At 40.1% G+C, this 25,205-nt stretch overlaps 1 protein-coding gene across 1 annotated transcript in view; it reads right to left on the reverse strand.

The window, feature by feature from the left end:
- Window positions 1-25,205, reverse strand: part of PPM1H (protein phosphatase, Mg2+/Mn2+ dependent 1H) — a 683,070-nt gene that overhangs the window by 466,967 nt on the left and 190,898 nt on the right. The window contains exon 2 of the mRNA XM_053716939.1: window positions 6,501-6,663. Within this exon, the coding sequence (XP_053572914.1) occupies window positions 6,501-6,663 (163 nt within the window). The remainder of the gene's footprint in view (window positions 1-6,500; window positions 6,664-25,205) is intronic.

Below are 25,205 nucleotides of genomic sequence, written 5' to 3' on the forward strand. Positions count from 1 at the left end.
ACTCAATTATACAGTAAAATGCTATACAAATAAGGCTAAATACATAAGAAACAAAGGTTAATAAAGAAAAAAGTTTTGGAGGAAGGGTTAAAAAGGTAAGCAGTGTTCTCCCCAGGACGTTTTAGCGTGTGCCCCACATGACTGATTTTACTGATCACCTGGCTAACATTTTAGCAAGTATTAAGCTAAAGTTAGCTAATGTTAAAAATGTTCAATTCCTATTTCACAAATTATCATTAAATACATTTATGTTAAATTGTGCAATTAATTTGTGCTTTGGATAGCAGAAAATTATATATATTAGAAAAATAAAATTTAGGCTTACCTGATAAATTAATTTCCATCTTGGCAGTGAGAGTCCACGACAGCATTCATAACCTCTGGGAATTACTCAACCTGGCCACAGGAGGAGACAAAGACACCCCAAACAAAGCAATAAATATCCCTCCTACTACCGCTACCCTCTTAGTAGTTCAATCTGAGGATAAGGAAAAGTGAAGAGAGATACAAGGGGTACAGAGGTGCAGATGAATGCCGCCACTACACATTTTTGCATTAGGGTGGGGTCGTGGACTCTCACTGCCAAGAAGGAAATTAATTATCAGGTAAGCATATTATTTTCCTTCTATTGGCAGTGAAAATCAATGAGAACATTCATAACCTGTGGGAAACCAATACCCAAGTTCACAAGTGTTCGGGAGGGAAAAGTAGGGAAGTTGCAGTCTTGCAAATCTGTTCAACTTAGGCCTCATTTTTGAAGGCCCAAGAAGCAGATACCTCACAACAAGAATGTGCTATGATTCATGAAGGGGGCTCCTGACCTGCCTCCTTGTAAGCCATGCGAATCAGACGTCGCAACACTGAGTTAGCAGGCACTGATGAAGAGGCAACCACCAAGGAGGAGCAGACATATTCAATAGGTCTACGTACCAAGTTCTGCATGGGCACACAGGGGCTATAAGAATAGCTGGTATTCCATCCTGCTTGATCCGAGCAATTACTCGGGTAGGAGAACAATCTGTAGAAACAGGCACACTAGGTTGAAATTCCACTGAACGGCTAGACTCTCCACTAGCTCTACCTGAGGATCCCTGGACCTCGATTCATATCTCGGGAGCTTGGAATTGAAGCGGGAAGTCATCAGATCTATTTATCTCGGGAGCCCCCCCATCTCCAGGAACACCTCCTGATTTAGGGACTATTCCCCTGAGTGGAGAGTCTGCCTGCTCAGGAAATCCACTTCCAAATTCTCTACACCTTGGATGTGGATAGCTGTAATTTGATAAGAAAACAAGAAAAAGTAACAGCGCTAATATGCACAGGTCAGGTAGATTTTAGTTAAACCACAATATATTGGAGTTTGATATAGCTAGTGCTAAATAACATATAGAGGCTGAAGCTATGGTCTATAAAAACATATATGACCTTTAATAGGGTGAATAATATTATAATAGTAAAAAATGGACTTCTCCCCATAAAAAAACCTTAAAAATTATAACATCATATAACGTCAATATAGGAGATAATGGCCTATAATGTCCCAAATATGATGATATAGATGGTCACAAGAACAGTGTCATAATACGAATGTTCAGAAAGATACCAGTGTATCCATTAGTGAATATAACTATATTCACTAATATAGCTGTCCTCGAAAAGGCTGTTTGTCGCCTGGTAACACATCGTCCATGTAGGTAATGCTGTTAGCAATCCTCCTCGACAAGGCAGTTTGTCGACTGGGTCCTATTTTGCTTTGCTAAATTGTTTGAATGTACACCCACCCTGGGGAGTTCCAAGTTTTGAACTGAGGGAGGTGTATGTGAACAAGAACTTTTATACGGAATCAGCACCTTATCTACTCAATAGACATTTGCCAATTTACTAACCACTACAAGTGGCAACTTTTACCCACTATACAAAAGTATACACAATAGCGCTATTATCTGTTATCTTCTGCACTGACACCGGTGACCATTGATCGAGACGTCTTATGGCAAGTCACGTGATCCAGACAGTGTCGAGAAGGACAGCTAACGACATTACCCGCACAAACGCGGTGTTACCAGCCAACAAACAGCCTTGTTGAGGAGGATTGCTAACGGCATTACCCGCACGGACGCAGTGTTACCAACCAATAAACAGCCTTGTCCAGGAGGACAGCTAACGGCATTACCCGCCCCGGATGCAGTGTTATTAGCCGACAAACAGCTTACACATCAACCAGAAGGTATTCACCTTAATTCTATTTTCTCCATCTAGCAATCCCTTGATTCACATGGTGATCCGCTGAGAGGCTTTAAAGGGAAGAGATACCTCAATCCTTATCAGGTACTAAGACTCACCAAATATACTTATATTCACTAATGGATACATTGGTATCTTTCTAAACATTCGTATTATCAAACTGTTCTTGTCACCATCTATGTCATCATATTTGGGACATTATAGGCTATTATCTCCTATATTGACGTTTTATGATGTTATCATTTTTAAGGTTTTTATGGGGAGACATCCCCTTTTTTAACATTATAATATTATTCACCCTATTAAAGGTTGTATATGTTTTTTATAGACCATAGCTTTAGCCTCTATATGTTATTTAGCACTAGCTATATTAAACTCCAATATATTGGGGTTTAACTCAAATTTACCTGACCTGTAATTATTAGCGCTGTTATTTTTTCCTGTTTTCTTATCCATTTACCTGATTTATCTTGGAGGGGATATTTTTAGTGACAGCAAAGCCCCCCCCCCCCCCTTTTTCTTGGGCGCGTTTTCCTTTAACTTTTTATATTGATAGCTGTAATTTGAAATTGATGTCTCTCTGCCCACAGCAAGTTTTGAAACACCTACTGCATCTCCAAAATGCTCTGTGTGCCACCATGATGGATAATGTAGGCCACGGTAGCGATGTTGTCAGATTGGAATCGGATATATAACTGAAGGAACCTAGCTGGGGAAACGCTAGAAAGTATATAACTCTCAACTCGAGCATATTGATTGGAAGAAACACTTCCTCCCGACACCAGGTTCCTTTTAAAGTACCCCACACCCCACCCCATCCCAGCTGGACAGACTCGCATCTGACGTGACAATCATCCGAGGGGCGAGGGGAACACATCCCTAAAAGAACTGGAGTTGGAGACTGCCACCAAGTGGCACTCTCATCTGAGCATCCAGGCAGATGACCTGCGACAGATCAGAATGATCATCAATTATCTGAGCGTACACACTGTAGTGGTCTCAGATGGATGTTTACAAATGGTATAGTATCCGAAGCCCCAACCATAAGACCTACCACCTCCATGCATTTTGTTACCGAAGGTTGAGTATTGGACTGAAGCAGGTGACATGCCATCTGAAGCTCTAGCTGCACTGCTCTGTGAGATAGATGCCCATATGGATCGAGTCTTTGATCATTCCCAGAAAGTTTACCCTCGTAGCCAGGATGTGGGAACTGTTTTCCAGATTGACCTTCCATCCGTGCGCCTGCAGACAAGAAAGTAACCTTTCCGTGTGATCCTGAGCCACTGGCAAAGATGAAGCCTGAACCAAAATGTCGTCCAGGTAAGGAGCTACTGCAATACACTGCAAGCGAACCACAGAAAGCAGAGCTCAGCACCTTGGTGAACACTCGGGGTGCCATAGCCAGTCCAAATGGAATGAATGTCTATGAAGAAAAACTGCAGGAAATGGTAGTGGTCTCTGTGGATCGGGATATGAAGGTACACAAGCTTCACATCTATTGTAGTCATGAACTAACCCTCTTGGACTAGGGGAAGAATGGATCTTATTGTTTCCATCTTGAAGGTGGGAACCCTTATGAACCGCTTAAGGCCCTTCAGATCCAGAATGGGGCAGAATGTGCCCCCTTCTTGGGGGCCACAAAGAGATTGGAGTAGAACCCCTTTCCCCTCTCTGAAGGGGGAACTGGAACTACCACGCCCATGGCTATGAGGTCATCCACATAGTGGAGTAAAGTCAATTTCTTTACTGGGTTTCCCGAGACCCTTGAGAGAAGGAATTGGTCGCTTGGGAGACAAGAATGAAAGCTTATTCTGTATCCTTGACAAACAATGTCCAGTGCCCAAGGGTCCTGGATGGACTGAGCCCAGTCCCTCTAAAACAGAGATAGTTTGCTCCCCACACGACCTGATCCCAGGTCGTGAGCAATGCCATCATGCTGACTTATTGTCCTGGGAAGCCTTTTTGGGCTGCTTGTTCTTGTTCCACCCTTGGTGGGCTTCCATTTAGCCCTGGGAGAGTCTGTCTTAGGTGCTTCCGCACTACTCTGGTTTCCGTTTGGGCAAAAGGACTAAAATGTCCCGCTGTACGACTCCAGAACTTAGACTTCTTGTCTTGCGGTAGGAAAGCTCCCTTTCCACCTGTAACCATAGCTATAATCAAGACCAGACCCGGATCGAACAGAGACTCCAGAACTTAGACTTCTTGTCTTGCGGTAGGAAAGCTCCCTTTCCACCGGTAACCATAGCTATAATCAAGACCAGACCCGGATCGAACAGAGACTCCAGAACTTAGACTTCTTGTCTTGCGGTAGGAAAGCTCCCTTTCCACCGTTAACCATAGCTATAATCAAGACCAGACCCGGATCGAACAGAGACTTGCCCTTGAAAGCAGCCTTGACTTAGAAACAGTATCCGCCGACCAAGACATGACTCACAAGGCCTTCCTGGCCAGAATAGCAAAGCTAGAATTTTTTGAATTAATGTGGATAATTTGGAGAATGGGATCCCTGATGAAGGCATTTGCCAACCGTACAGACTGGATATGTTAATGGTTCTCCTCTAGAGGAGTTTCAACAGTAACTTCGTCCACTAAAGATTTTTACCGGTCTAAGTATGAAAGGTCACAGCCTGTGGCAAAGGGGCATGAATGCGCACAGTGCAACCGGTTAACTAGAGAAATTAACTAACACCTTCTCTCTATTAGACATGTTGCCATGAGAGAGGGGACAACTTACCCATGTTAAGTCTATAGTTTATTGAGAGTCACACCATATTATTAGACAAGGGCTTTAGGAACTGGAAAGAGGTGTGGGAGTCCTAGCAACAACCAATATTAAATATGCCAGTACTCTACAGAGATTTATATGGCTATATCTCAAAGAATGTCAAATTCATGTTAAAAACGTAATTTATTAATTCTCTTCTACAGAGCACTCTCTCTACCTAACTCCATGATACAAGGCAAATAACTACTGGGAGGGTAAGGGAAGTGGGATGGATATTCATTGCTTTGTTTCGGTGCCTTTGCCTCCTCCTGGTAGCCAGGTCGAGTAATTCCCATAGGTTATTTAAGTTTTTGTGGACACTCACTGCCAATAGAAGGAAATATTACACTGCCCTCCCCCAGATACTTCATAATGCCACTATGCTACTTCATGAGGCCATCCAGCTGGCAATATTTTTTGTGGAAAACACTGGATAAGGTATATGATAATGGGGAGAAATTTGGGAACAGGTCAAAAGGTGTATGTATGAGTGACAATTTGGGAAGTGTATAGCAAAGTACAAGTTGAAAACCTACACTGTTTTAGCAGAACTGGCTTAGCAGTTTATACTAAATGAGCTTACAATATATATTAAAGGGATATTCTGGTCAAAATTTAAATGCACATAGATGAATTACATCTTTGAACAGAAACATATTAGCATTATACACTGACAGAAATGCTTCTAGCAAAAGTTATTACTGTTTTAGTGTTAACATTTTTCTCTGCACGTGCATGTGAAGCACAGCTAGATATTCTTAGTGCATCCGTATTTTAAATACTGCAGCTAATCAGAGCACCAGTGGGGCTTTTTTTTTATCATGTCAGCAATTATACAAATTGAGTCATTACTAGATGGTACAACCACCTTAGGCTTTCTGAGCAAGTGAAGTGTTTAAAATGCTGGTGCATACTTAAATACACTTTTGAAACAGCTATAGCTGCTATTAGAAGCATTTTTGCTAATGCATGTATATTACAAAAATGCTTCTATTCAAAACAAATGCATCCATGTGGATTCCAATTTTGGCTGGAATGCCCCTTTAACCACAGATCAGTAACATCAGCACAAAAAATGCAAGCTACATGAATTGCCCTCCAGCGATGTCAAGGATTCATATCACTTGCCTGTTTTGCACTCCTCTGCTAATCTGACCTGCAGTTTTTTTCCCCAACAATCTATAATCTTGGCAGTAAGATTTAATATTCTAAATCCTTTTGTTATGAAATGTCAATAGCACAATTTAGTATTTTCTACTAAAAGAAAGTAAAGTGCCATATATGACACTCAATGTACTGTATTGTGCATCATATGAATATACACACAATATGCAGCTTCATGTGTAGTAGGTTGCTTGCACATTGAAAGTTTTTACACTATCGACAATCATATAAGCATTTTTGCAACCAGAAATATATTGGTATTTGAAATGTACAGTTTTGCATTTAAATCCCACTAATGTCCCTTTAATAGACACACATTGATTACCTGGTTGTCCTTTAACTGCAAGCCTTCTCCATTTGGCAGAGACGCCCTTCGTTTGTTTGAAGCTGTTTTATTTGGAGTTTGCGCTCCTGTTTTTTTCTTCACAAACATGACCTCACAGCTCGCCTGATCCTCATTGTGTGTGCTTTTACCAGCATTTATCACCCTACAAAAGAAAATCCACAATTAGAACAGGCAATATTAAAGAAGTTACACAAATATAGTCTTTATGATAGAAGAATCTTAAATCAATTATTGACCAAATGTCTAAAGCTGTCCTCTTTCTCAATTGCTACCATAATTGATCATGTTGAAACATTAAAAAGACAAATACATAAAATACAAATCAGACAGGCATGCAATTTCATTAAATAATTTGATAAGTGCCCACAGTAATTATTGCACTTCTAGTGATTTTCAGTGCCAAATTTATGTAGCAGAAATAATTCCTTAGTGCTTAGAATGGTCTGTTATACTGAATTTAGTTGAAATAATTTTTATTAACTCCTCTCCATCTCCTCCATGTACAGGGATCTTACATACATCCCATGATAAGGGTACATCAGATATCACAATACAATATTTCTTTAACATAACTGTGTACATCTCTGAAGGTATCCCACTATATGAGATTCTTAACAGTTCGTATGTCTCATCCCTTGTTGACACATATGAAGAATTCAACACTTAAATGTGGTTTTAACTTCTCAGAACTGTATTCTTCATAAACTTCTGTGGAGTTGTTTTTCTTGATAAATTCTCCCCCTGTTTCCGCTCTTCTTAGCTCTCCTTTAGAGTATTATTCTTCGTAGGGAGTAGAATAATGTGGGGGGTGTGCTCTCTTAATAGTTTCAACATAACTTATCAAAATCTAAAATATAATCTATAAACAAACCGAACCAATAAATCAACAATATAAAAACATTCATAGTGTTGTATTATACCACTGCATATTTTATATTCTTCATGTCTAAAGATTGCTTGCTCATCTAAGAGTACTTCTACCAAAGACCCAAGTATCCCTTCTAGTCAGCCATGTCCCCTCTCTCCCTTTTTAGATATAGGGTATATCTCCTCCACCCCCCAGTCTCAAGCCTTTTTTATTTGTTGTAAGGTGTCACTGCTTATTGGTCTCCATTATCCAGTAGAACCAGACTTTTTGGAACCAAGGTTCCATGTCTAGCACATTTGCTGCTGACTCATACATTGAATACGTTACCCGGATTCTAGCTAAAACCTCTGCCCAAGACGAAATTTCTGTCTTCCAATATTTTGCTATAGTTATTCTCGTTACAGTGCACAGAATCCTGATAAACACATTTATGTGTGTATTAAATCTAGTTATTTTCTCGTGCAGCAACGCCTGTGCTAGGGTGAGAGAAATCTGTTCATTCAGTATCTTGCTCAATAATTTAGATAGTTTTTGCCATATATTACTTACTTTAGGGCAATCCCACCACATGTGGAAATAGGTACCTACCGTTTGACAGCCTCTGTAACATCGATTATTGCTCCCTTTAACCATATGGGCTGTTTTTGTTGGGGTCAGATACCATCTAAAAGAAGTTTTCAGTACATTCTCCCTAAGATCCGCACTTATAAGTCCTTTACTAGCCTGAGAAAACTTTTCATCCCATTTATCTATCTCGATCTCTTTACCTAGATCTCGTTCCCATTGTAACATTACTGATATTTTTGTTTGTATCTTACTCTCCTGAATAGAAATATATAACCTGGAAATTGCCTTTTTAGGTCTATTAAGGGATGCACACAGGTACTCTAAAGTCGTCTGTCGGTTATGTGTCCCCTCTGTCCCTAGGTAGTCTCGTATGGCTGACGTTGTCTGGAGATACAGGAACCAATGTAGCTGGATGGGTTCAAGTTTTTGCTGAAGTTGAGTATATGTCAACAACTTACCCTGGTGTTGTAAATCTGCAACCCTATATAACCCTTTATTTTCCCATTTCATAACTCTACACTTGAAATCGTCGTTTACTATGTATTTCAGTGGTATTGTCAGTGAGTTTACAGGGACCAACCCTCCCATCCGTTTGGAAGTCATCCATTGTTGTCTAGTAAGCAGTGTAATTTTATTTTGATATAAAGCTCGAGATTCTCTCAGATCCTTGTCCCATAAGATACCATCTGGTGTCTCTTGATTCACCATTTCTGCTTCCAGAGCAGGCCATAATATGTTTGTCTGTCGCCTCCCCAGTATCGTAGTCTGGGCTAAGCGAGCTGCTGTATAATAGTCGTGTAAGTTAGGGACTCCTATCCCTCCTAGTTGTCTGTGTCTGTCTAAGATATGACGCGAGATCCTCGGGTGTTTATTGTCCCTCAAAAATCTGTGTATATCTTTTGTTATACTGAATTTAAAGGGTCAGGAAGGCCCAAAATTTTATTTCATGATTCAGATAGAACACACACTTTTAAACAACTTTGCAATTTACTTCTATTATCAAATTTGCTTAATTCTCTTGTTATCCTTTGCTAAAGCAACGGCATTGCACTACACTTAGCCAATGACAATAGACAAATGTGTGCAAGCACCAATCAGCAGCTAACTCCCACTAGTGTAGCATATGTGCGTATTCTTTTTCAACAAGGGATACCAGAGAACAAAGCACAAAGTGAATTTAAAATTACATGCTCTATTTGAATCATGCAAGTTTAATTTTGACTTTCCTATCCCTTTAAAGTGATTACAATCCAAAATATTAAACAACCATAAGCAGAAATAAATTACTTAAAACATTTATAAAAGTGAGAACCACTCACTATGCTTTATTCAGTAAAAGTGATAACATTTTATAATTAGCAGCTCTAAAACCTTTAACAAAAGGAAATAGAGTTTATGCAGTCTGAGGAAATACTTAAGGAGCTATACAAAGCTTTTTTTATGTATTGCCCCAAAAAGATGAAATTTGAAAATGCACTCCTGATTTTTCATAAAGAAATTGTTGTACTGAAAACAAAAACAGCTCTTTTTAATTCAAGACTGATACTGCAGTGAAGAGTTGTGCATTTCTGCTACTTGAAATGTGAGTTTATATTATTTACTTTTATCTTTTCCTCACTAGGGAAAAATCTCAGTTTAAACTCTGTCCCCAATTAGAAAGAAGCTGCAAGCAAGAAAAGTTAGTAAAAAAAAAAAAAAAATCTTCTTCAAAGACCTGTTACTAGAGCTTCCAATTCTCCTGCTATCTTTTCTTCCCATCTTAAAGAGATCACCTATACCTTGACCTGAAATTACTAGCCAAATCTCCAGATTGCACAGCCATGCCCAGGGCCGCCATCAGGGGGTGACTCCTGTCAGGGGCCCAATGGGCCAGGGGGGGCCATGAGCCAAGAACAACTTATTTAAAAAAATATATATATTTTTTTTTTTACATTTTGGCAGCCACCAGAGGGTACTACAGCAGAGTGCTATTGAGTGTGGGAAATGTTATAAAGAAAAGCATTAGCAATTGAGAGGAATTCTGAGTGTGCACTAAACCACTATGCACAGTGTGAGACAGACTTGGCACTTAAGTTTGTACAGTGTGTGTCTGAGTCAGATGAAAGATAACTTTCATTTGCAGAGGAGGTAGGACTTACTTAGTAAATGTTTTGTATTTCTTTGTGCAATTTTAGATTGAAACTTCAGTGTGGTAGTAGTGGTATGGTGGGGCCAGGGGTCCATAAAAACACATTTAAAAAAAGAATAATATGCAGCAGTGTATTTATGATTATTTGACAATGCTGTAGAAATTCTATATTTAAGCCATGCATAAATGTTTCCTCCTCAATACACAAATGGTAGGTGCCCTTTTGGCAGATATGAGGTTTTTTTTAATCAATATATATATTTTAATTACATTCCAGTTTACTGCCCGTTTATGCAAGGACTTTCCAGATGAAAGGAGGAATTTTATCTAAGATTTTTACATCTGCATAAAATGTTATACTCTCAGACTAAGATTGCTCAGTGTTTGAAATGAGACAGGTTAATTTAACACTGTTCAGTTTACACTACAGCTAACTTAATTTTGAAATACATACAAACAAGCCTTAATCCTGCATTTAACCAGATCTAATGGTATGAGACTGAGTACCACAGCTTATGGTTCCACCAAGACCATATAGAGTACAGCATTTTCAAAATCCATAAGTACAGATGACAGATGGGAACATTTGTACACCATATTTGAAGTGCTGCTCTTGGTTGGGGAAAATGGGGGGAAAAAACAAACACATATCAACCTTTCAAGAGTACTTTCCTTCATCTAGCCATCTACCCAGATCATTAATGTACAATTTTGAATTCACAGAATTATTTTTGTTTGCACATATACAAATATGATTCTTTAAAAAGTGATCTCTAAATTTCTGCAATTTTTCTATCATGCATGTCACACACTGTTGATTTAGGGGATGCAATGTGCAGAAATGTTACCTCTTGTGAGTGTGTCTGTGTTTATGTCTTTGTGCTTTGGTTTGTGTCTCTATGAGTGTGTATGTATTTTTTTTCTGTGGGTCTCTCTGTGAGGGTGGGTGTGTATGTCTTTGTGCATTTTCTGTGGATGTCTGTGAGGGTGTGTGCGTATGTCTTTGTCGTTTTCTATGGGTGTCTCTGTGAGAGTGTGTGTATATATGTCTGTGTATTTTCTATGAATGCCTCTGTGAGGGTGGGTGTGTATGTCTTTGTGTGTTTTCTTTGTATGTCTCTGTGAGGGTGGGTGTGTGTATGTATGTATGTCTGTGTTTTCTGTGGATGTCTCTGTGAGGGTGTGTGCGTATGCCTGTGTATTTTCTGTGGGTGTCTCTGTGAGAGTTTGTGTATGTCTTTGTGTGTTTTCTGAGGCTGTCTCTGTCAGTGTTTCCTTGGGTGTATGTGCAAGTTTGTGTTTGAGTTTGTGTATGTGTCCATTGTCTGTTCCTTTTTAGGACATTTTGACCTTACTACTGATTATTCACATCTTTCTACAGACTTTGAGACTAATGAGACCTTTCCGGAAGTCACCAATCCACCATTTAACCTTTCAATTATTTTTTAGGCAGCTCAGGGCCCTTCCTTTCAGTCACTGCATGCTGTTGTCATCATTTAGTTGACATCTTCCTTGACAAAAAGATAATCAGAACTCCATATTTTGTTTTGTAAATCTCCTTTTTTGACAAAACTGTAGTCTACCTCATTACTTGTCAGGTCAATGTAAACAAGTGCTGAGTGTCTGTTTGGGTGTCTGTGTCCGAGTGTGTTTGTGTGTTTCTTTGCGTGTCTGCTAGAGTGTCTATATGTTAATCCTTATGTGTGAGTGTGTGTGTTTCAGTGTATGAGTGTGTCTGTGTTTCTGTGTTACTACATTTGCAAATTTCAAAGTTTGACTACACTTAAGAATAAAGTGCATATACGTTTTAGTCATTTGTTTAAAAATTGCACATGTCAAAAGGGGGTGGGGGTGGCTGATCAATGGTTAAGTCAGGGGCCCCAAAATTTCTAGTGGCGGCCCTGGCCATGCCCAGGGAACACTCAACCCCATCCATGGGCTGCCAAAACTTCATCCTCAGCTTTCTCTGTACCTGGAACAAAATATTAATTCCAAGGTAGATCTGTTGTGATCTGGCCATAGCTGAAAGCTCCAGATGGTTTGTTTGTTACCCATCAGTCATATCCATCACGGGAAACCATGTAACTCATTTAATCAGAGGTCCAACTAAGGGACAAGTAACTTTTCATTACTACATATTCTATTATTAAAACGTTTAGCGGTAGGTTACAAGTGGAGTGTGGTCAATAGCTTTAGGTGCGTTATCTTGCACTCTGCCTCATGCAAAGAATAATACTCAATCTGGCATTACCCAACAATGGTTACAAATGTTAACCAAAGCAGTCGATTTTCTTTAGCGTGCCCTATACTTTAAATAGATAGCACAGAGCATGCCCCTTGCGCTTGTATTACAAGTGGTGAGTTAATTGTTGTGTTCTCAAACCAGAACCTTTCTGTAAAATTTACTGTTTTTTGTGATCTGAAGAAAATGATTATCACTTGTTATGAATAAAGAAAAGTGATACACTTAAAGGGACATTAAAAACTAAGGGACAAATTACAAGTGGGTCACTAATTAACGCTCCTGTTCGAACGTTTACTGCGAAAAAAATAAGCTTTTTGTGCTCGTATCATGTGTTGATAGTAAACTGATTTTGCTTGTGCGCTAACCTGAAGAGCGCAAAAAGCCGAAGTTAGACTATCACGCGCTCATTCACATATTCCCCCATAGAAGTAAACCCGATCGCATATTCTGATGAATATGTTCTATGATTCATAAATAAATATTACTACATATATCTGATGTTTTTTGGTACATATCTATATGATTATATATAGCTAAAGATATATAGAGATATATGTATAGGAATATATATTTAAAAATACTAAGAACATATTCTGCTATATGCAGAACATTGAAATGTCAAATATTTACAGTAAATACACAGTATAACACTTTATTAAATATGAATATTGCATAAATATGTTTTTACATGTTTTCATCTACTTAATTGCAAAGGGCTCCAATGTACTTATAAACAAATACATCTAGGTCTGTGTACATATGTATTTATGTGTTTATATGTCTGTAAATACATATAAACACAAAAAATACATATGTATGTATATATATATATATATATATATATATTCAAGTAAGTAGTAGTTTTCCACTATTTTTCTTTTAGGACCGTAATCCCGCGTTGCCCGGGATGGTGACGTCACCAGGGGGTGGCGCCTTACCCGGGAGAGCGTGAGTGATGGCGGTTTCACTTATAACTGGGTGTTTGGTGTTGGGGTAAGGTAATCTCTCTTTTTCTATGTCTGAGAAAGGGGCTAACCCCCTGAAAACGTTCACATCTATGGAATAAAATCTATAAACAAGACCTGGTGAGTGCACTCTCTTTACTACATTGTGCATACTTTCTGTTGCTCTGTTGCACCCCGGGCATTTCTACAGGAATCTGGAGTGCTTGTCTGTTCTAATATATATATATATATATATATATATATATATATATATATATATATACATACATACACACATACATACATATATACACATACACACACAGGTGAAACTCGAAAAATTAGAATATCATGCAAAAGTTCTTTTATTTCACTAATGCAACTTAAAAGGTGAAACTAATAAATGAGATAGACTCATTACATGCAAAGCAAGATAGTTCAAGCCGTGATTTGTCATAATTGTGATGATTATGGCTTACAGCTCATGAAAACCCCAAATCCACAATCTCAGAAAATTAGAATATTCTGAAAAGGTGCAATATTCTAGGCTCAAAGTGTCCCACTCTAATCAGCTAATTAAACCATAACACCTGCAAAGGGTTCCTGAGCCTTTAAATGGTCTCTCAGTCTGGTTCAGTAGGAATCACAATCATAGGAAAGACTGCTGACTTGACAGTTGTGCAGAAAACCATAATTGACACCCTCCATAAGGAGGGAAAGCCTCAAAAGTTAATTGCAAAAGAAGTTGGATGTTCCCAAAGTGCTGTATCAAAGCACATTAATAGAAAGTTATGTGGAAGGGAAAAGTGTGGAAGAAAAAGGTGCATAAGCAGCAGGGATGACCGCAGCCTGGAGAGGATTGTCAGGAAAAGGCCATTCAAAAGTGTTGGGGACTTTCACAAGAGACACCACACACAGACGGATCCTGGACATGGGCTTCAAATGTCGTATTCCTCTTGTCAAGCGACCTGGTCTGTTGCTCAGTGGTCCAAAGTCCTCTTTTCTGATGAGAGCAAATTTTGCATCTCATTTGGAAACCAAGGACCCAGTCCAGTGTGAAGTTTCCACAGTCTGTGTTGATTTGGGGAGCCATGTCATCTGCTGGTGTTGGTCCACTGTGCTTCATTAAGTCCAGGGTCAACGCAGCCGTCTACCAGGAGATTGTGGAGCACTTCATGCTTCCTTCCGCAGACGAGCTCTATGGGAATCCACGTTCTTCACACCAGAATAAGTAGGTCCTCCAAACCTTATGATAGATGCGACGGGTGACCGGCTTTCTAGCTTGAATGAGAGTATCAATCACTCTCTCAGAAAACTCTCTTGGCTAAGATTAAGCGTTCTATCTCCACACAGTCAGCCTCAGAAAATCTAGATTTTGATGAACAAAGGGACCCTGTTTCAGCAGATCTCTGCGACAAGGTAACCTCCATGGAGATGATGACATCCCCACCAGGTCCGCAAACCACATCCTTCATGGCAACGATGGAGCAATTAGAATAGCCGAGGCTTGTTCATTTTTGATGCGGACCACTACCCGAGGAAGAAGTGGTAACAGTGAAAAAATTTAAACTAGGTTGAACCCCCAGGGCACTGCTAAGGCATCTATCAGCTCTGCCTGGAGATCCCTGGACCGTGACCCGTATCTGGGTAGCTTGGTATTGAGTCTTGACGCCATGAGATCTATCTCCGGCGTCCCCCATCTGTTGCAAAACTCCGCAAACACCTCGGGATGGAGAGACCATTCCACCGATACTTCCCTCATGGCTAGGGAGCTTCTCGTTCCCCCCTGATGGTTGATGTAAGCAACCAAGGTAATGTTGTCCGATTGAAATCTGATAAATTGGGACAAACCCAGAAGAGGCCAAGCCTTCATAGCATTGAAGATCGCTCAAAGTTCCAGAATGTTGATCGGGAGAAGAGATTCCTCTCGAGTCCACCGGCCCTGTGCCTTCCTGGCACCCCAAACAGCTCCCCATCCTGATAGACTTGCGTCCGTAGTCACAATCTCCCAGGACGGTCTCAAGAAGGATGTCCCCTGGGATAGGCGATCTGGACAGAGCCACCAAGAGAGCGATTCTCTGATGAATGGAATGATATCTATGCTGGACACCATGAGCCCAATCACCTCCATACACCGGGCCAAAGATGGCCTTAAGGAGATCTGGAGGGCAAGACAATTGGAAGTAATTTTGCAACGTCTCTGGTCTGTAAGGAATATCTTCATGGATATGGAATCTATTATTGTGCCCAGGAATTCCACTCTGGTACTGGGAACCAGAGAACTCTTTCCTAAGTTTATCTTCCATCCATGAGATTGAAGAAGAGCTCTTGAATGGTCTTCTGTCAGGTGGCAGAACAGAGCCTGGACTAGGATGTCGTCCATATAAGGTGCTACAGCAATACCTCTGGATCTCGCCACCGCGAGCAGAGCCCCCAGAACCTTTGTAAAGACTCTTGGAGCAGTAGCCAGACCAAAAGGATGAGCTACAAACTGGAAGTGCAGTCCAGAAAAGCGAATCTTAAGAACTTGAAGTGATCCTTGTGTATTGTCACATGAAGGTAAGCATCCTTCAAGACGATCGTAGTCATGAACTGTCCCTCTTGAACTAAGGGCAGAAAAGACCTTATCGGCTCCATCTTGAACGATGGCAACAACAGAAACTTGTTTAAGGACTTCAGGTCTAGAATCGGGCGAAATGTACCCTCCTTCTTTGGGACCACAAAAAGGTTTGAGTAGTATCCCAGACCTCTCTCTGCTAGAGGTACTGGCACAATCACTCCTAGGGAGGAGAGATCCCTCACGCACCCTAGAAAAGCGTCTCATTTTTCTGGCCTTGAAGACAGGTTTGATAAGCGGAATCTGCCTCTGGGTGGATGAGATTTGAAACCTATCCTGTAACTCCGAGCAATGACCTCCAGAACCCAAGGGCCTTGCACATCTCCCAGCCAAGCCTCCACAAAGGGAGATAGTCTGCCCCCAACACGATCCAGCGATCGATCGGGGCCGCCCCTTCATGCCGATTTTGTCTCTGCTTGAATTTATTCCAAGATTGAGATGGTTTCCAAGTTCCCTTGGACTAATCAGGCTTCGCGGAGGGCTGCTGGCATTGGGATTTATCCAAATGAAAGGGACGAACATTAGGACCCTGTCCTTTAGGTTTGTTCTTCTTATCCTGCGGTAAAAAGGCACCCTTGATCTCAGTGACCGTGGATATGATAGAGTCCAGTCCTGGACCAAAAATAACCTTCCCCTTAAATGGAAGCGAAAGCAATCTAGATTTTTAAGTCATGTCAGTAGACCAAGACTTCAGCCACAGAGTCTTATGGGCTAGAACAGAAAAGCCTGATGTCTTGGCATTCAAGCGAATAATCTGCATATGTGCATCGCAAATAAACAAATTAGCTACCCTTAATTATTTCCTAGATTTCATCAAGGGGAATTTCCACCTCGATCATCTTCGACAGAGAGTCACACCAATAGATAGCGGCTCCCACCACCACAGCAACCACTGCTGCAGGCTAAAATAAAAATCCTGTGTGCTGAAGCATCTTTCTCAACAGAGTTTCTAGCTTTTTATCTATGGGCTCCTTAAACAGAGAACTATCCTCAAGCGGGATAGTGGTGCGCTTAGCAAGCGTGGAGATAGCTCCATCCACCTTAGAGATAGACCCCCACAACTCTAGTTGGGAGTCAGGAACAATTTCTTAAAGGAAATTCATTCATTCTTAATAATATTTGCCATCTTAACGGGAACCGGGAAAGTTTGTGGCACCACCCTGTCCTCATAAACCTTATCAAGCTTAGGAATAGAAGGTTCCTCTGGTAACCCTCTGGTAAGGTTCTGGAACCTCTAACGTAGCCAACATTTCCTTTAATAGAAAGCGTAAGTGCTCTATCCTAAATCTAAAGTCTGATTCCTCCGCAGCCAGAGGCTTAGAGGCAGCCGATTCCAACCCAGAAAGAGCATCCTCCGAAGTATCAGAGGCATCTTCATCAGCGAATAATCTAGTATCAGATAAATCCAGCAAGTTGTTAGATGACCCCTGGGAATGATAGCAGTATTTAACCTTTCACTTGCGCTTAGCAGGGCGAGGTAAAGCACTAAAGGCCGCAGACACTGCCATTTGCAACTGTTCAGAAAAGTCTGGCGGTAAAAGGGCCCCTCCCGAAGGAGGATTAGTCGTGCAATAGGGAGCTGCATGTTTAATCGGAGATGACTGCAGGGAACGCACCTCGCGGGACGAGACCCCTCAGAGGTGGACGGCTCAGTTGTACTAAACACCTTACTCTTTTTAGATATAAGTACTTTATTAAGGCATGTGGAACATAGTTGAGCAGGCGGGTATACCGTAGCCTCCTCACAATAAAAATAGGTATTAGATCTTGGTAAAGAGGGAGTACCCTCTAACACATCAGAGTCCTCCATAGATTGCGCTTTTAAAATGGACTATAGAAAAAGTAAATTGCACCTTTATACCCCCAATGGCCGGGCCACTCACCACCTCCTATGACCAAGGCCCCATAGAGAAACCGCTTCTTCTCCTGTAAGCCGCACGGTAAGGAAAGAGGAAGTTAATAAGGCCACACCCGGTCACATGGATTGCCATGCAGGACCGCCCCTGCTGCAGGCAGAAAAGCACGCCAAACTGACAGGCTGCACAGTTTATCCAAACGAAAGTAAAACCTGAATGTTTCCACATCTGCCAGAGACTCATCTCACACATGTCACAGCATAAAACATAATAAAGCAATTCATATATAAAACACCCCCCAGTTCAATAATCCCCTTCCGGAGATATTAACCCTTAAAGGGACACTGAACCCAAATTTTTTCTTTTGTTATTCAGATAGAGCATGCAATTATAAGCAACTTTCTAATTTACTCCTATTATGAAATTTTCTTCATTCTCTGGGTATGTTTATTTGAAAAGCAAGAATTTAAGTTTAGATGCCGGCCCATTTTTGGTGAACAACCTGGGTTGTCCTTACTGATTGGACAGCACCAATAAACAAATGCTGTCCATGGTTCTGAATCACAAATTTGCTGGCTCCTTAGCTTAGATGCCTTCTTTTTCAAATAAAGATATCAAGAGAACGAAGAAAAATTGATAATAGAAGTCAATTAGAAAGTTGCTTAAGGCTCTATCTGAACTATGAAAGAAAATATTTGGGTTCAGTATCCCTTTAATTCCATACAGATAAAGGAGTCACACTGTGACTCTGTCTTCTTACGTTATCATATGATATAAAATGAAACTATCTTACCAGAATCATCGCACACTGCCTCTCAAGTGTAACAGTCTTGTAGCATCACATCTGACATGGACTTGAGTGATAGAAGCAGGCAGTGAAACCTGTCAACACTGATTGCTTAGGAATTGTTAATACGAGTCTGGATGGTTTTGCAGAAAGACTCTCCCTGCATCTCCAGACCCTAACATCCGTCAATGCTCTCGCTGAGAGGCTGACAAGACTTCTTAAAACTCCAGTCCCATACCGTACTACTACCCTCTATAAGAGACTACTTTGAATCTTCTGACACTTCTCCGCCATCCTCCTGTGATGAAAGGCAAAGAATGACTGGGAGATGAGGGGAGTGGGGGAGGTATTTAAGCCTTTGGCTGGGGTGTCTTTGCCTCCTCCTGGTGGCCAGGTTCTGAATTCCCACAAGTAAGGAATGAAGCCATGGACTCTCCTCATATTAAGATGGAAATACTAAGTCCCCCCCTAACTGTAAACCCCCCACCCACCAAACCCACAAAATTAAAAAACACTAAAAAAAAACTAAACTATCCATTGTCTCTAAAGAAGCATTTGTATGGGTATTGCCCTTAAAAGGGCATTCAAAAACCCTAATCTAAAAAAAAAAAACACACCCAAAAATCTAAAATAAAAAAGCCTAAACCTAAGCCCCAAATAGGTACTGACTGTTCCTGAAGTCGGGGCGGAGGTCTTCTTCCAGACGGATCCATCATCTTCTATCTTCTAGATTGAAGGCGTCGCAGAGCGGAGGTGCGGAGCTGTGTTCCTGATGCCTGGATCCTCAGCAACGGTCCTCAGAGGAGGTGGTCCTCGGCACAGCGGTCCACGGCGGCATGGAGGCTCCTCTTCATGCGATCGACCGTCTCACACTGAAGATTGAATGCAAGGTACCCCAATAGGATTTCAGTAGCTCTAATTCTATTGGCGGATTTCAAAATTTCAGCCAATAGGAATGCAAGGTACCCCAAATTGATTGCGGTAACTTGCATTCAATCTTCATTCTACGACGGAAATCGTATGAAGAGGAGCCTCCATGCCACCAAGGAACGCCATGGCTAAAGACCACTGCTGAGGATCCAGGCCTCGGGAACACAGCTCCGCACCTCCGCCCCATGCCGGCTTCACTCCGGATGATGGATCCGTCTGAAAGAAGACCTTCTCCGCCGACTTCAGGAACAGTGAGTACCTATTTGGGGCTTAGGTTATTATTATTATTGGTTATTTGTAGAGCGCCAACAGATTCTGCAGTGCTATAAACAAAGGGGAGTAAAACAAAGCAGTTAAAGGGATAAAATGGGTAGAGGGCCCTGCCAAGAGTTGCACTGTTGTAATCCACTCTTAAGAAGGTGATCTACAAACAGATGGACTCTTAGGCTTACATGCTAAGGGGGTTCAGGGGATAGCAATGGAGGAGTGGATCTGGTATAAAGTAAGGTTAGCATAGGTTGTATGCATCCTTGAACAGTAGAGTCTTTAGGGAGCGCTTGAAGCTTTCAAAATTAGGCGAGAGTCTTGTGGGGCGAGGCAAAGAGTTCCACAAGATGGGAGATTTTATAACTTTAGCTTGGGGTTTGTATTTTTTAAACATAGACTGCCCTCTGGGCAGGCTTATCGCCTAGTATATAATAACCCAATAACAGTTTGATTTGTATTTCACAGTTGCAAAACACGGCTTTAGGGCCTACTTCTGGTGCCTGGGTTTGTCAAGCTCTGCTTTATATCATCATATGGTATTAGTAGTGATTTGAACAGCACACACAAAGTACTTCCGTTTATGACAGCAAAATATGAGATATATTGTGCTTACATACCTTAGTTCCTCCACTATTAATTTCTCAATGTAGTGCACAAATCACATTTAAATATTTATATGAAAGCTAAACTATGGCATTCTGGTAAAGACTCGTCCTTTCTTTTGTTATTAATGTTACATCTAAACTTGATTTGTTGTACGTTAACAACATAACGCCTAGATTACAAGTTTTGTCGGTAAAGACCTGCGGGGCTAACTAGGCTTTTTTTTCCAGCGCTCACTTAAGACAACGCCGGTATTACAAGTTTTCTGAATGGCTGCGTTAGCCTCAGAAAAGTGATTGTTGAGCAAATTTAGCTCCACTTCTATCTGTAATACCAGCGTTGCTTACGGTAGCGGTAAGCTGGCTGAACGTGCTCGTGCACAATTTCCCCATAGGAAACAATGGGACTGAGCTGGCTGGAAAAAAACCTAACACCTGCAAAAAAGCAGCGTCCAGCTCCTAACGCAGCCCCATTGTTTCCTATGGGGAAAGAAAAGTTATGTCTGCACCTAACACCCTAACATGAATCCTGAGTCTAAACACCCCTAATCTTACACTTATTAACCCCTAATCTGCCGTCCCCCCTATCGCCGACACCTATATTATACTATTAACCCCTAATCTGCCACTCCAGACACCACCGCCACCTACATTATCCCTATGAACCCCTAATCTACTGCCCCCAACATCGCCGAACCCTACATTATATTTATTAACCCCTAATCTGCCGCCCCCAACGTCACCTCCACCTAACTACACTTATTAACCCCTAATCTGCCGACTGGACATCCCCGCCACTATAATAAATGTATTAACCCCTAAACCGCCGCACTCGCGCCTCACAAACACTATAGTAAATTTTATTAACACCTAATCTGCCCCCCCAACGTCGCCGCCACCTACCTACAATTATTAACCCCTAATGCCCCGTCCCCAACATCACCGCTACTATAATAAAGTTATTAACCCCTAAACCTAAGTCTAACCCTAACACCCCCCTAAGTTAAATATAATTTAAATAAATCTAAATAAAATTACTATCATTAAATAAATTAATCCTATTTAAAACTAAATACTTACCTATAAAATAAACCCTAAGATAGCTACAATATAATTTAATAATTACATTGTAGCTAGTTTAGGATTTATATTTATTTTACAGGCAACTTTGTATTTATTTTAACTAGGTACAATAGCTATTAAATAGTTAATAACTATTTAATAGCTACCTAGTTAAAATAATTACAAAATTACCTGTAAAATAAATCCTAACCTAAGTTACAAATACACCTAACACTACACTATCAATAAATTAATTAAATAAACTACAATTATCTTACATAAAATACAAATAAACTAAACTATATTACCAACAAAAAAGAAAACACTAAATTACAAAAAATAAAAAAATATTACAAGAATTTTAATCTAATTACACCTAATCTAAGCCCCCTAATAAAATAAAAAAGCCCCCCAAAAAAACAAAATTCCCTACCCTAAACTAAATTACAAAGTAATCAGCTCTTTTACCAGCCCTTAAAAGGGCTTTTTGCGGGGCATTGCCCCAAAGTAATCCCCCCAAACAACCCACCACCCACACTCCCCTACTCTAAAACCCACCCGATCCCCCCTTAAAAAAACCTAACACTACCCCATTGAAGATCACCCTACCTTGAGCCGTGTTCACCCAGCCGGGCACCGATGGGCCAGAAGAGGACATCTGGACCGGCAGATATCTTCATCCAGGCGGCATCTTCTATCTTCAATCCTTCCGGAGTGGAGCGGAGCCATCTTCTATCCATCTGACGCGGAGCCATCCTCTTCAATCGAAGTCCTAACGAAGAATGAAGGTTCCTTTAAATGACGTCATCCAAGATGGCGTCCCTCGAATTCCGATTGGCTGATAGAATCCTCTCACCCAATCAGAATTAAGGTAGGAAAAATCTGATTGGTTGATTTAATCAGCCAATCGGATTGAAGTTCAATCCGATTGGCTGATTGGATCAGCCAATAGAATTGATCTCGCATTCTATTGGCTGATCCAATGAGCCAATCGGATTGAACTTCAATCCGATTGGCTGATTAAATCAACCAATCAGATTTTTCCTAACTTAATTCCGATTGGCTGATAGAATCCTATCAGCCAATTGGAATTCGAGGGACGCCATCTTGGATGACGTCATTTAAAGGAACCATCATTCTTCGTTAGGACTTAGATTGAAGAGGATGGCTCCGCGTCGGATGGATAGAAGATGGCTCCGCTCTGCTCCGGAAAGGATGATGATAGAAGATGCCGCCTGGATGAAGATGTCTGCCGGTCTGGATGTCCTCTTCTGGCCCATCGGTGCCCGGCTGGGTGAACATGGCTCAAGGTAGGGTGATCTTCAATGGGGTAATGATAGTTTTTTTTAAGGGGGGATCGGGTGGGTTTTAGAGTAGGGGTGGTAAAAGGCTGGTAAAAGAGCCGATTACTTTGTAATTTAGTTTAGGGTAGGGAATTTTATTTTTTGGGGGGGCTTTTTTATTTCATCAGGGGGCTTAGATTAAAATTCTTGTAATATTTTTTTATTTTTTGTAATTTAGTGTTTGTTTGTTTTTTTTAAATATAGTTTAGTTTATTTATTTGTATTTTATGTAAGATAATTGTAGTTAATTTATTTAATTAATTTATTGATAGTGTAGTGTTAGGTGTATTTTTAACTTAGGTTAGGATTTATTTTACAGGTAATTTTGTAATTATTTTAACTAGGTAGCTATTAAATAGTTATTAACTATTTAATAGCTATTGTACCTAGTTAAAATAAATACAAAGTTGCATGTAAAATAAATATAAATCCTAAAATAGCTACAATGTAATTATTAAATTATATTGTAGCTATCTTAGGTTTTATTTTATAGGTAAGTACAGTATTTAGTTTTAAATAGGATTAAATTATTTAATGATAGTAATTTTATTTAGATTTATTTAAATTATATTTAACTTAGGGGGGAGTGCGGCGGTTTAAGGGTTAATACATTTATTATAGTGGTGGCGATGTCCGGTCGGCAGATTAGGGGTTAAATAATTTAATTATAGTGTTTGCGATGTGGGGGGGGGCCTTGGTTTAGGGGTTCATAGGTAGTTTATGGGTGTTAGTGTACATTGTAGCACTTTAGTTAAGAGTTTTATGTTCCGGCGCCCATTAAACTCTTAACTACTGACTTTTATATGCGGTAGGTGTCATGGAGGTAGAGTCTCTACCGCTCACTTTCTCCAAGAGACTTGTAATACCAGCGTTAGCCAAATCCCATTAAAAAGATAGGATACCCAATTGACGTAAGGGGATTTGCAGTAGCCTCGAGTTGCGGAAGAAAAGTGAGCGGTAAGCCTCTACCTGCCAAACTCGTAATACCAGCGTTAGATAAAAAGCAGCGTTGGGACCTCTCAACGCTGCTTTTTAAGGCTAACGCAAAACTCGTAATCTCGCCGTATATGTTTAAAATACTTAAAGGGATAGTAAACCCTCCCAAAAAATAATACATTTTTAAAAACATCATATTTAGTTGTTCAAGTCATCAGATAACACCTATTAGTCAATTTGTACCATTTTCCTGAAAATTGGACCTGAAAATATAAATTCTGCCAAACTTTTTTTGGTTCATTATGTAGTCCAATTACAGCATTCTACCTAGGTAGAACTATGATGGCATCCCCACATTTACACTAACTTTAGGCAATGCATGCGCATATCCCTGGAGTTTCAGCTGCCGCGATATCATCACCTCGCTGGATGCCGACCAAGAGGTGCGTGACATAGGAGTGGCACACCAGAGCACTAAAGGCGAAACACAAAAATGGAGAACTGCATTTTAACATTTTATTGGGCATGCGAATGCCCACACATTTAGATTGTGCATGCTGAGATTGAGGAGAAGCCATTATGTAAATATTTTAATTAGGGGATCAGTGCTGCAGTGCCATTGGAGGTGGGAATGGAATACATTATGCGTAAATACGGCCTACATTTATGGGCAATCGTTATGGACGTTTACATATGAAATGAAAACAATTTTGCTAAACATTTAAGTTTTGTTTCAAGGTAAGAATTGCTAGGTTTTAATCTATAAAACTTTAACTATGTGATTGTGAATTTGTTAATATTACAAAAGTAAAAGATTTCAAACCCTTTAATCTCAAATGTGCAGGAAGTATGCACATTCTTTTGTACAAATGACCTGCGATTTAAAAGACTCTGCCTACATCTTTCAGCATTATTATTTCAGTAAACATTTTATTAATATAATTGGAATATCCAAATAAATAGTGTGATATTATAAAATATATAAAGGGTGTTTTACTAATTTTATGTAACTCCCGATAAAGTTTGTCTTTAAAAAAATTGGAAAAAAATATATATTTTTTTTTTGGAAGTGTGGTAAATAAATGTAATGTGTAAACCAAGAAAGTCCCACATTCATAAGAATGGACTATTTTGTTTGATAAGCGTCATATGCATGTGACATGCACCAGGTGGCCATAATGCATCAGGAAATGGAACTTAGCCAATTAAACCTCTGAGTATATTACATAAGAGTTCAGCACATGTCAACTGATGGATCAGGGTTGCTGAAATAACAAACAGCTAGTTCATCACAATACATAGACAGACCTTTTTATAAATTAAAATACTGAGACTATGATCCTAAACCAAAATTTCCGGAAGCTTGGGGCAAAGCAATGTTGAGAAGAATACAAAATGAGCCAAGGTTAGTCTATTGCACAAGAAGCAACTATATAATTTTACACTAAATAGATTCTTTTACTTAACAAATGCATATTTTCCTATGATTATGCAGAGTGCTTCTGTGAAAGGTTTTTATATTATGAACTAGC

The sequence above is a fragment of the Bombina bombina genome, chromosome 6 (genome assembly GCF_027579735.1).
Source record: "Bombina bombina isolate aBomBom1 chromosome 6, aBomBom1.pri, whole genome shotgun sequence".
Taxonomy (NCBI): Eukaryota; Metazoa; Chordata; class Amphibia; order Anura; family Bombinatoridae; genus Bombina; species Bombina bombina.